The sequence below is a fragment of the Anabas testudineus genome, chromosome 13 (genome assembly GCF_900324465.2).
Source record: "Anabas testudineus chromosome 13, fAnaTes1.2, whole genome shotgun sequence".
NCBI lineage: Eukaryota > Metazoa > Chordata > Actinopteri > Anabantiformes > Anabantidae > Anabas > Anabas testudineus.
The window spans coordinates 24,953,910-24,967,571 of record NC_046622.1 but is presented as its reverse complement, the minus strand read 5'-3'; the positions used below and the strand labels follow the sequence as shown (position 1 = coordinate 24,967,571).

At 38.4% G+C, this 13,662-nt stretch overlaps 1 protein-coding gene across 1 annotated transcript in view; it reads left to right on the top strand.

The window, feature by feature from the left end:
• The window catches only part of bcas3 (BCAS3 microtubule associated cell migration factor), a 281,126-nt gene that overhangs the window by 39,488 nt on the left and 227,976 nt on the right, over positions 1-13,662 (top strand). The window contains exon 13 of the mRNA XM_026367844.1: positions 1,331-1,424. Within this exon, the coding sequence (XP_026223629.1) occupies positions 1,331-1,424 (94 nt within the window). The remainder of the gene's footprint in view (positions 1-1,330; positions 1,425-13,662) is intronic.

Sequence of the window (13,662 nt, the reverse complement as noted above, 5' to 3'; positions counted from 1 at the left end):
GGCATGTGATTTTTCAGAGAAATCAGAAAAGACAGGAATATGATAGACATGAGTTCCTGCATTCGTACTGCAGTTCAGGAATATTCCCATCTCTTCCAGGCTTTGAAATTCCTTATTTGTAATAGCATTTATATAACATACAAGCACACATGCTCTCTCCTGTGTAACAGGCTCAGTCCTCTGGAGGACACTCTTGTTTCAAAGGGTCCAGCAGGATTCCCTCACAGAACAACATTGTCTGCCTGCACTGTAATAAAAGTGACCTGCTTCATCTCACCATTCATCTCTTCCTTTCTTTCTAGTCTCTCTATTTTTTCCCCTGCTTATTTTCTTGCTTATAGTCTGAGGCAAATCCTTTTGGTTTTTCGAGGCTGTTTCTAGTTTGTGCTAATTCCTACTTAAAATGCTCAGCCAGCCTTCTTGACATTGTGAATGCAACACTGGAGCAAAATGCAACTCTGTGTATATGTATGTTCTGTCCCTCAAACACACGCACACACAAAATGGCCTCATGTCTAGCCTTATTGTTATCTCTCTTCTTCACTAAAGGGGTTTTCTGCCAGCTCCTGGTCTCCACTCAGCCTTTGTTAGTTTTACCCCAGTCTTGACAACAGACTTCATACAGAGATTTAGGAGCAGGCTGTATTTGTGTGAACTTCAATTTCAGAAGTAGCAAGCCAGTGCTATATTTGACGCCAGTTTCTGCCTGTTTACGGGAAAACACACTGTCATGGGGTATTGTCAAAGCCACATGTAAAAAGCCACATTATTGCCAAAGTAAATTTGTCCATTTTGTCATGTCTGTTAGACCAGATGCTGTGCACGCTGGACCGGGTACAGCTTTTTGCTGAAGCACCAGCACTAATAAAACAGTGTTAGGATATTTATGATTCCTAATTTCTTGGATGCAGCACAAATTGTATTTTTAACAAAGTGCTTTTTTGTCTTCCATGCCTTGTCTTCAGGTAGAATGCTAATTATTTTTTTATCCACAAGAGGGCAATGGCACATTCAGAAAGCAGTTGAACCTCCAGCTATTTCCCTTTGGGGTGATGTCAAGGAACACCGCTAAATGTGGTGATGATTTGAAACCAAACCAAAATGTGAAGAGAAATCCTTGAGCAGGGGAAAGTCCCATTCTGGGTTTAATGTTCTCATTGTTAGAAAATGATTTGGACTTTCTTTGTGTGTGTGTGTGTGTGTGTGTGTGTGTGTGTGTGTGTGTGTGTGTGTGTGTGTGTGTGTGTGTGTGTGTGTGTGTGTGTGTGTGTGTGTGTGCGTGTGTGTGTGTGCGTGTATGTGTGAATGTGCGTGTGTATATATACAACAGGTCTTGGTGAGTGAGGAGTCGGACGGCGAGGGAGTGGTGGCTCACTTCCCAGCTCATGACAAACCCATATCCTGCATGCAATTCAACCCCAGTGGTAAGACACTTACACATTTACTCACACACACAAACACACATTGAGTTTTAAGGGAGGACCCAGAAGCAGAAGACCAATTTTATTTCCTTTTCTTTAAACGAGACACTAAAACAAGCCTGGAGTGTTAATTTACACCCAACCTGAATCAGTATAACAAATCCATTCATAGGGTTTCTTTGAAAAACACATATACAGTTAATTAGGTAAGTGTTAACAACAAGTTAATAGTTGTGATAACTATTTGCTATCAAAACTGAAAATTACTAGCTAGCCCCTTATCAAACCTCTAACTTTGATAAGGTAGTAAGTGGGCTGTTTTAAAATTCTATAAAAAGCATGTTTTTGAATGCTGGTGTTTCTTTTGTTTCTTCTGGGCTCAGTTTTACATGTTGATCTATCTGTGACATGTGTTTCGATAAGAAAGACTGCAAAAAAAAAAATTAGATGTTTTAACACAGATCTGTTTTTATAAAAAAAAGTCTGACCTACTGTAAGTGGGAGTGGCAACGTGTCCTTCAGAGAAGTTTTGTGTTAGTGAGGCTCATTTTTAACTTCACCTTAGGGGTGACAAGTTGTTACAGTCACTCTGCCCTTGAAACATACAAACAGAATCCCATGTTGAAACTTTGTGCAAAACTTCCTTCAGCAAGTACATTTACATTGACATTCCGTTATTTGGTGCTTTTGCTCAAAGTGACTTACAAGGGAGGTACAAGGCAAGGAAAAAAATCACATACTGATGTAATGTGAACAAGTTAATGTCAGATTTCAGCTCATTTAAAATGTAGCAGTTTTAAGTAGGTTTTAGTTTTTTACAGCATAAACTGTAGAGTTCAGACCTTTGTGAAATTGGTAGAGTTCGGTTGTCACAAGTAAGTTAGTATTTCTACTTTATCTAGAATGAAACATAACATAACATAACATTTCCCTCCTGGTAATCAGATACAGATTGATTTCACTAATTCAATAATATCAGAATTCCATTGGTTCCAAGTTTTTTGTTATGACATTAGAAGCTTTAAATTGAATAATTGTCATGCCTTAGCTTGGGGCATGCACCTGGCTCCTCTGTATGGCCTTTCTTTGGTCCCTTCGCCATCATGGCACAATCTGAACCACCCACTCAATCTAAATCACTCAAAAATTTAGTAAACTGGTGCTACCATGTTTATCTGTACACAATAAATGCGAATATAAAGATCATGGGACCACATTACCATTGACTTGATCAGGTGGTCCTAGAGATAAAAATATTTTGGAAACCAAGCAGTGCTGTAACTCTCTAGGACCAGGGTTGCTTACCCCTGGCCAAGGAGGAAGCCACTACTCCAAAACTGTCATAAGAAGGCAAGGCTAAGAACCTACCCTGTAGTGTAATGTCCTTTGGTCAAATGACACAGTAGAACTGTTTAGCCTTAATGATTAACGTTATTCATAGAGGAAGAACAATACCATTATTTGATATTCGATATTATATGAAGACACAGTCCTACACATCCCTGACCATAGTCGAATGGAATATGTGTAGGCTGAAATGAAAATGCAGGTAGGCCAACAAACCTGATTAAGGTGCATGAGTTCTGTTAGGAGGAACAGGAGAAAATTCTCTTCTCTTGTGCAAAGCTTGGAAAGCTTGAAAGCTATTCCCAGCATTCCATTCAAGTTGCACAATTTTTAGGCAGTGCTTCCAAATATGGATATTAGCAAAAATTAACCTCTTTCAATTTGTTGTGTAGTAGTTGAAATAAAATGTTTTAAGTGAATACATTTAACCAATATGTAAGTAGAAAAACATACAGTATGTTTTTGCTTTAGGATCTCAGAACTTTGATTTTGATTTTCACGATTATTTCTTTTTCCTATTTAAGGTCATGCAAATAAAATATATAAAACAAAACATCAACCATAAATACTTTTATTATTCTCTACTACTACAACTTTCTTTTAAGATGTAGGATGACCCAGCAATCAGTCTGAGTATTATACCAGCCCATATTTAAACTGTAGATATTTGGTATATACATATTATTGTGTCACTTATTTCTTTACTAACACAAAGAGAGGCCCTGACATATTCACCCTTTTAAGGAATGGATCTATGTATAGAAAAGAAAAGTAAACAAAAAAACATTAGTTTTAAGGTGAGCTTTCTGATCAGCAGCAGAAGATTCTAATAGTCAGTGCCACTACTCAGCAGTTTATTGTAAATTACCTGTTAAACTTGAATGCATTGATCCTCATTATAATGTTTGTGCTATACATATTATAATTACTTGTTTTTCCCACATGCCCCATTGATGGAATACCTCCAAGCTATACATAGGAAGGTTTATAGGCATTTCCACTCAGTCACTATTTTGCACTTTACAGAAAGTGAAAAATAGTCATCTTTTTAATGATTGCGCATGTACTCTGAGTGCATTAGTTAGGCATCTGCCTTCGTATTTTCTTAGCATAGCTGGTCTCCAGCTTAGAAGGAAAGGGACAGGGGATGCTTTGTAGGTGTGCTATGTCCATTTGTGTGTGTTGTGTGAGCTTTTGTATGTCCCAGTTACTTTTATGGTGGTATGTGTGTAAGTGTGTTTTCATGTATTTTATGCTGTGTGTGTTGCATGCATGTGCAGTTAATAAAGAAGCTGTTGAGAGATGTCTCTCACCCTATGACCTCTAAGCCCCAAGAATCCTTCACTTACCTAGAATTATGAATAAACTCAGCAGCTCTGTCTGAACAGGAACGGGATGATATTGCAGACAAAGACAGACAAGACATCGTTGTCTTGACCCCCATCTTTCCTCAGTCCAACCTCACCAAACTCGCATACAAAACACAACCCAGCCCAGAACACTACATTATATCATTGAAAATGTGCTCAGACAAATAGTGTAATTTGTATTAACTAAAAAGAAATGTTTAAAATAATTTATAATCCTTTCAATTTGTCCAGGTCAGCCAAAAAAGCTTTGGGATGGATTGGTAAGGGTGTTTTAACTACATTTTTAAAACAAACACATACGGAAAAGTAAAAATGTTCTTGTGTCACTCTAAAACTACAGAGGTACTGTATAGCTTTGCTAAGCTACGTACTATCAACTTTACATAAAAAAAAAAAAAAAAAAACACTTCTTTAGAAAACGTAGAAACATCTTGTTTTCTTCCATACACATTCAGGATCAGACTCTGCTTCTTACAAGTAGATCGCTACATACTGTTTACATCATTACTCAAGTTAATGATGCAAATCAAGATCATTTGCATTATTCATTAGTTAGCACTCTGCTTGGTTATGAGTAAATGTGGGAACCGCATCTACAGCAAATCAGCATAGGTGGGCATGAATAATGTACACTGTAAATGTAAATAGCTTTAGAAACAACCTACTGGTAAACCGAGGTGAATGTGGACTGTTTGTAGGCAGGACTTTAGACAAATCTTAAACACCAAATGAATAAATAAATAAAATGTCACAAATATGTTTTAAATACACTCAGTATTCATAACATTGACTAACAAAATACCTTAAACTGTTGTTTAAAGAACCTAAACACCTAATAGTGATGTTGACAGCAACTGCAGAGTTGTTTCTAACTGAATGTCATGGCTCACTTATGGTTTCTCTGAAGCATGAAGTAGTTAGTGAAATGACATTATAGACATCCAGTCATCCTTTTAAATGTTTTAATACTCCATTACCAGTGGTTTTTGGAAACATATGCTAGCCAGTGACCAGTTGTCACCAATTAGCTAATGAGAGTGGCAGGAGGAAGCTGTAATTGTGCTGTGTGAGCTGTAAGCTAAATTCAGTTCACATTTAGAACATGAGAAATGTTCACTGTATTTGTTATGCACATGAACACAAAGCTACAACTTTGATGTGTATAACTGAACAGCAGTTTTTTGTAAGTCTATCTTAAAACAATATGTAGGTGCTCATATAAACACTGCAACAGGTTTTGCTTGCTGAAAATCCTCCTTTTCATCCTGACACCGGAGAGATCAGTTCACAACTGCAATGTAAGAGTTTCAACCAAAACTTGCAATCAAAAACAGTGCATCCACACAGATTCTCACTTTATGCTCTTTGGAGTGAAGGCATGTAATGAGATTAGGATGGAATTCTTCTACTGTGCAGGACTTCTTTCATTATTGTGTATTCTTTTCTAAGCTGCCTGTAGTGCAGTGTCCCATAATTAGAGGCCTCTTAATTTGAGCAAAACCCAAATCCTAAGTTCCTTGGTCTGACTCTAAGTCAAGTCCTTCCAAGGAGTTAGGGAAAGTGGTTTTTACTGAACTACCTTTCTAGCCCTTACTGAGACTTCTTTCACAGTGGTCAGGCTTAACATGGCAAAAACAAGAAATATAGACTTAGCAGGAAACAATGATATGACTCAAACAGGGCCTGGAAAGCCCATACGTTTTGGCTGGGAAGTGTTATGTAAGAAACCCTAGTGGGTTGTGTGTGTTGGCTACTCTACAGAGAGTGGACTGGTGGCTGCTAGCTCTTGGTGTGGCGGCTGGCGCTTTGCGGTGCTTCGGTGGATCTGTGGATCTATTCCTAGTGGTGTAATTAGAGGGGCTCAGATGAAGTGCAGTGGCAAAGAACTCTCTTTAACAGCTGCAATGTGTGTGTGCTTGTTTTCTTTTACGTCTCGTCCTCTTCACTCGTCCTTAACGATCCTTGACTTAATTATTAGGTACGATGCCAAGGTCAAAATACATTCTTGTTTTGATGGCAGAGATATTGCCCAGCATTTCTTCTGATTATGACTGTCACTAGATGGAGTGAATGATCCAGCAACCATGGAAGGCACCACCCTCTGCTTTTTATTCTCTTTAAACCATTTCCCTTCAAGGATCAAAAGTTTTACATGCACTGAAGGAAGAACTTAATTAAGTACACCACAATGTATTCATAACAAATGTTAGTCTTACATTTACAATATAAAAAATTGAATTACATACTAATTAACATATACACATAGATTAATGTAAAAATATAAATAAACTTACAGTATATTATGTCACTGCAAACTTTATCTGTATTTACCATATCTACTGTTAGTTATATGTAAATGTAATTACCAGCAGACAGGATATTATTAGCCATGGAGGTTCTACATGCATAAAACTGATCTCTGCAGTAAGGGAAACTGAATTAGTCAGTTGTCTAGCTGCCTGCACTTTGAACATGAATTGGTTGAATAAATAGTGTTTAGACTGGATGAAGGTATACTTCCATGGTTGTGAAGAATCTCTTTAATTTTTCCTTTCAGTCTTACACAATAATTCCAAGTAGATGATTTTTGCGCAGCTGTCTAAATTTTCTGAAATTTTGCCCCATCAAAGCCAAGGGTAATGGAGGATGAATCAAGATTGGCTCTTTCCCCTCTAGAACTGTCCCATAAACCATATTCCTGGTTTAGTAACAGGCCTGTCTAATGAGTAGCCTGGCCCATCGAGCCTGACCATGGACCCAGCTGTGCCATGAAGCCACCTCTCCATGGTGTAATAACTCTGTCTCTACATCTTACTGATGTCTGAAAGAAAACAGGCTGTTGCAGAAAACCCTGGACCCACACACACATGTTGAACACAGGGGGAATTCCCCAACATACTGGGATTTTCATTCAGCCACACATTTAACATGGATTAAATTATGTCTTCACACCAAGATAGTAATTAGCAATCACAGCCAGCTCTAATGTGATTTACAGCTACTTTTCAGTAATTTGAGTCGGGACAATTTACGTTGTTCCTCTGCCTTTAAATTCTACAGGTTTTTACTGGTCATTGTTAAACAAGTTCATAAACCTAGGATTTCTAAACTGTGTTCACAGATTTGTAAAATATTGTATTATCCTATGCTGGCAAGGCTAGCAAAGGCAGAATGACTAAGACAATTATTGCGATAAAAAGTCAGCTACTTAAAGGATCAATTCATGCAAATATAAAAATGGTTCCATTGTGTGTTGTTTTGGGCGGACATTTTCATAAAGTTTTCAACACTATGTCTATGTAGTAATTGTCTTGCATATGTTTATTGTTTAAATTATTATTGTTATTATTGTAAATGTTTTAGCCAAGTCACATCACACTGCAATGCATTACATTAGCAAAAAGCTAAGGCTACATCCATTAGTTTCTGCACCTAAAATCAGAACTGAAAAGAAGTAACAAATATTTCTGAAGAACAAGTTACTTCATCTTAGTAAACAGTATTGGAGCTATATAAGAAGTTATCATAAAGACTACTAACCTAATGATATAGCCATATCACGGTGCTGCCAACAGCCACAACAGATCACCACAGGCACGCGTCTCCACTCAATATGAGAAAACCTCAAGCTGCCATATTTTTATAGGAGGGAATTATTTACATGTGTTCAGTCTTAGCCAGTAAAGCAGAGTCAAATAATAATGCTAAATAAATAATGATTCTGGGATAAGACACTATATGACCAGAGCTTAGGATAGTAACTGGGCCAGCTACTCACCATGATTCAGGCCCTCTGAAAAACTTGGCTGAGACATACCCCCACTTACCTCATGCTGGATGTTCACCAACACAGCAGACACCTCAACACTGTGGAGTCATTCCCAGCCCACACAGTGTGGTAACACACAGGTCATTTGTAACGTCTTTACGGTATGTGTGTAGGTGGGTGGCTTGGTAGGGAAGAGGTGAGTTGCTACATTTCTTGTTCCCATGAATTAAGGACTGGTTTGTTTATATTGGCAGCAGTGACTTTTTAAAGGAAACTTGGCCTAAAAATCTTGATGTACCAATTTAATGTATTCTTTAGTCAAATACAAATAGTCAATACATAATAAAAACACAAAAGAGTTTAATGCATTTATAATCTAAAGAAAAAAGCCACCAGTGTTATTGCTTTTCTCAAGGTGTTGGATGGAAAAATAAGTTACTGACAAATCTGCTATTTCTGGAACCTTACCAGCGGTAAGCACCAAAGGAAAGACCACTGGTTCAGGGGAATCAAAGCGGTTTATCCTCAGAGCACCCCAGAACATTGCTGGACTGTGTGGTGATTGTGGCATTGTGGCTGCATTCATTGAACACACATTAAAAATGTTTTCATAAGAATGAATAGGTGTTCTCTCATATAGCATGGTATCTAGTTTTCTTAATGCATCCATGTTATCACCTATTAGCGTTATTTTTTTTTTCATTAAATTTATCTTTTTAAATCTGTCCGATGATGTAGATTGTAAGACATCTTGTGTACAAAGTCAACTTTTAGGCTCTAGTCAGGTCTCCCATGAAGATGTGATTTCCTTGTTAATTGTCTCTTATGTGACACCAAATTGTGCCCAAAAATGTGCACATAGGTAGGTGCACATAATAACCTTGAAAAGTAAACCCATGAACTGTGATAAATAAAACAGTACCATGTGTGTCCCAACTAATAGTATTACAGGACTGAGAGCAGATCAATCAGATCTATTCTATTCTTGTCATACACAGAGCTACCTTCCAGTCTTTTCCTTTAAATCCATTAACAATTATTTAACACTTTTTACCAAAACACTTGGGCCAGCATTGGAATTAATTATTTATAATTGTATAATTGTAACCACTTATTTGTAAGTATTTAAAGTGATGCATTGATTTGAGCATACTGCTTGCCATTGATTTTGTAAGGGTAATGAATAATTAGAATTGTGTACATATGCTGCTACAGGTATTTTCAGTTAGTAGAAAATCTAGGTTTTAAAATCGGATCAAAAAATTTAGTATGTGACTTCAGGTATGTTTTGGGACTCCAAAGTTTTACATTTACATTTTTACATTTAGTCATTTGGCAGATGTTTTTATCCATAGCGACTTACAAGTAAGGAACAAGGCAAGCAAAACTAAATCTAAGTCAAGGAGTTTCTGTCAAAACAGTGTTTCTGTTTCATGAGATGCAAGTACAAGAGAGCAAAACTTTTTTTGTTTTGCAAAAGGAGTGCAAAGGAAGATGTGGAAGAGTTCTGTTTTCTGCAGTTTTTTAAATATTGTAAGAGAGGTGGCTGAGCATGCAGAGTTTCGCAGCTCATTCCACCATCGTGGGATCACTGAGCTGAAGACTTTTCCTTGGTGTCCACTGTGTGGTGCTGGTACTACCAGACGTCATTCACTGGCCGAGCGCAGTGGACGGGAGGGAATGTAGACCTAACAAAGATCACAAACTATTGAGAAATCCTGACCTTTACCCGTTAAAATGGTTTAGTATCTAAGACAGTCCTACTTAAGTTGCAGTTCCTACAATGGAACTCAAGAACATCTTTCCTTAGTAAGCCTTATGAATATGTCCACTCGCCCAGTGTGTAACACAAACTTTCCTTTATACATGAGTTTTTCCAGGACCAATTCAAGAAGACAGTGATGATGTCATTAATTGTCACCACTGGCCACTCTAGCATGATAGTGATTTTAAAATGCATTTTCCAGTTTATTGACTGTGGCTTTTATAGGGTCTATCTAGTAATACCGTACCCAATATATTTCTTCTTTCTTAAGATGTAAATGTATCAGATAGTCCAAATGCATTGCTTCATCTGTAGTTGAAAGTAACCCATGAACCATGATAAAACGATACCATGTGTGTCCCAACCAATAGTGTTGCAGTAATGAGAGCAGATTAGTCGGACATTTTCTTGTCTCACACAAAGCCACCTTCCAGTTTTTTCCTTTAAATCCATGAACAATGGGTGCACTGTGAAGTGTTATTTATGACCAGTGGCTGTGAATGTTAGAAGAACTGAATAGATTAGTTAACAGAACAGAACTCTGAGAAATTTAAGAAAGCCTGCGTAAATGCAAGGAGCTTACCTCTCTAGCCTCACTGTCTGTGTGTTGCTCACTAAGGGGATTAAGTGTTGACAACAGTCCCTAATTCATTATTGGGAGATTGTGGATGGGCACAATTTGCTTTGGGGCTTTTTAAACATAGTATCAATAGAAGCCTGGTGTTAAAGTTATCTTTAAGCTGATGTGAGAAAATGCTTGTCTCATGTTGGCTTAAGCTGACTCACAGTAAGAAAACAAAGCATAAGTGTTTGGAACGACTGGCAGTTTAGATTAGGGACAATAAAATGGGCCTGTTGCTTGCAGGTGAAGTGGGAACAGAGGCATCCTTAACATTTTCACCTCCTTGCAGTCTGCTAATCCCATGGTGTACCCACTGAATAGCCTTCTGGCGTATAACCTCTCTTTCTATTTTTTTTCAAACAATTCAAGCAGGGAGTGTGCAAATATGTAAATGCTCCATAAAAAACAGACTTAAGTAGTATGTTTTCCACTTAAGGTGATAAAAGAACGAGCCTGGAGCACTGCCTTGAGAACAGTCATGCTTTGTGAACTTGACCGCTATGGTGCCTGCCTCTTGTGTGTCGGCATGACTTTAAAGCTAGGTGAGTTTTGCTCTGTTAAAAGAGCCGGTGTTCCAGCCTAGTAATATCAAACTAATGGCAGCTTCTCAGCTAGGTTACGCTCACACACACACACACACACACACACACACACACACACACACACACACACACACACACACACACACACACACACACACACACACACACCTTTTTTCATATCTATTAATATCTAAGTGCTCACAGGTGGTCTGTCTGTGAAGCACATAGAAAAACACAACCCTTGGTTTCAGCCCACTGTACATCAAATGAACCGTAAGCACCTTTTTCCCCTTTTTTCCTCAGTAGTTTTCTCTGTTTTTCTTTGCGGCCTTCACCCTCCCTCCATCTCCCTTTCTTGCCCTCTTGCCCTGCCTGTGTCCTGCTCTTTCTCTGTAAAACAAATTGTGGACTGGATTCAGGGATTTAGAGAATTTTGTACAACTTTTTTTGTAGTTTTTGTTGTTTTTTCTGATATTATAAAATATTGCAATACTGTTGACAAGGGCAAGAAACATAGCAATTAAAATTTTTTGGAATTTTGGGAAGAGCTCAAAAGTTCAAGATAAAACCTGAACTGTCGACATTATCAAAATATGGACACTGGCTTGTAACTTCCTGTTTTCAACATTGTATGTTGGAACATTGGATATAGCTGTTGACAGCCTGTCCTGTTACCTTACTTGTTGTGTTCATTGCACTGTTAGAATTTGTTTGGGCAACATTGCCATGTTTCCAGATTAAAGTCTATTCTTTGTGAGTACAATGTTATCATAAGTGATATAAATGAAAAAAATCAGGCCCAAATTCATATGAACTAGAATTACTCTCGTGATAGCAAGTGATCATAATGTTAAGAGGTGGTTACTGACCAGTCACCAATATGTTGGTATCTTAGAAAAATGCTTTTAATTAGAAACAAGTAAGGCAAACTTGTATAAACTCCAGCTAAATCCTCAGCTAAAACTCAAACCAGTTTGCGTCAATATTCTGAAATAAACATGGAATTAGTCAAACTGAAGCCTGTCTGTTATATTAGGAGTTGTTCACTTTGACTTGTTAGCATCCGACAAAGCCTAATGCATACCTGGCTGCCCAGTTAAAATTAAACGTCTTGTGTATTAGTGTGGTGCTGTAGTGGTGAGATGATTAGTTGGGCACTCTCTTTACTTCTTCTATTAGCTGGATCTAGAATTTGCACTGGTTGATATAAAATACATAATTATTAACATATTACATTACTTATGTAACCACCAGACTATAATTTAATTTCTTGACTGAATTCAACAGGCTAGGCTTAAAGATTTACAATTATTTTATTATTTTAAAATTTAAGGGGGAATCGATGTAGGTAGACTAGTGGGTAGTAGAGGGTCAATTCTAGGTAATAGGTAGATGGGTGGATGGTGGGAGGAATGGTTAGGAGGCTTATTGGTGCTGCAGCTGTATTGTACACATCTAGTATACTGTATGTACCTAAACAAGTACATGCAGACATACTTCACCGTGCCCTTACCCCCAAACTGGCAACTGAAGACAAAGCCTCATCTTACGATCAAGTCTTTCATTTGTGTGTTGGGCTCATTTGCTCTAAAATGTATTCATCCTGCTAAAAGCAGACCTATCTGAATCCCCCAAGTACTCCATCTTGTAGGCTTTATGCCTTACACATGGTTATAATTTGGGACTTTTCTGATTTTCAAAGCTTTTTTGAGCCTAGTGTTGTTAATTAAAAAGTGGACTAGTTTTGTTGTGGCCTTTTCGATTGCCAAGTAGGGAAATCACTGCCCTCTTTGTTGCTCTCTCCATTTCTTTCTTAGCTTTTCTCTCTTCCTCTCTCTCCCACTCCCTTGTCCCATCTGCTTAAGTCAAATACTGTACAAAGCTAGCCCAACTACTTTGTAAATTGAACATCCTCCCATTAATAATGGGATTGAGCAGATGTTGTTTGTTTGGATGGTCAGAGATGGGACAGCAATGCCTTCAGCAAAACAAAACAAAAAAGATTTCTGGAAGAAAAAAAACAGATAGCAAAATTCAGTGTTAATGGAAATGATTATATCACTTCCCTCATGTCCCATATGCATGCATGTCTTGCACATATGGCAAATTAGAGGTCATCCCTTCCAGTTTAGTAAACGTTTAAGTGCATATGCCAGCGTTTTTGTTACTAAAACATCGTAAATAACATTGCAACCCCTAAGACGAGGTGTTATAAATAGGACGTGTCAAACCTTGCTCCATCCAGCCTCTGGTTTCCTCAAAACCCTCTCTTTTCACCCACCAAGCGGTTCAGTTACTTTTTAATTTGGCCTTCCCACTGGCTAACCGACTGACGCCTCTCGGCGAGGGCCTCTGTATTTCAACAAGGCCACAAAAGCCCCAGTCCTCGGGCACTCACGCTCACAACGCTCTCCAGCCTTTCTAAGTTGTTACTTTTTTGGAGCCCAGACTCTACCATCAGCAGAAGAGAAACGCCAGTCCTGGCCAGAATGAAGCAGCCAAGTCTCATCTGTCAGAAATCCAGGGGCCAGATTCTCCAGCCACTTGGTAGGTGGGGCCCGTCCAAAACAGAGAGAAGAGGAAGAAAGAAGGAAAGAGCGAAGTGTAGGGAGAGAGAGTTCGAGAGCGAGAGGAAGCTCCCAGATAAACAGACCGCAGCGCCTCAACTCCTAATCACCCTGTGCTTCCGTTTCCAGACTCTATAATTAGAAGGGCCCCATCCCTTTTTTCTCTGTATTCCCAGTTGACGCAAATGCTTCTTGTGGCTTGGCACCTCGTTTGGGGCGTGGGTTTTCAAGAGTTTACAGGCCCTGGGCCTTAGCTCTC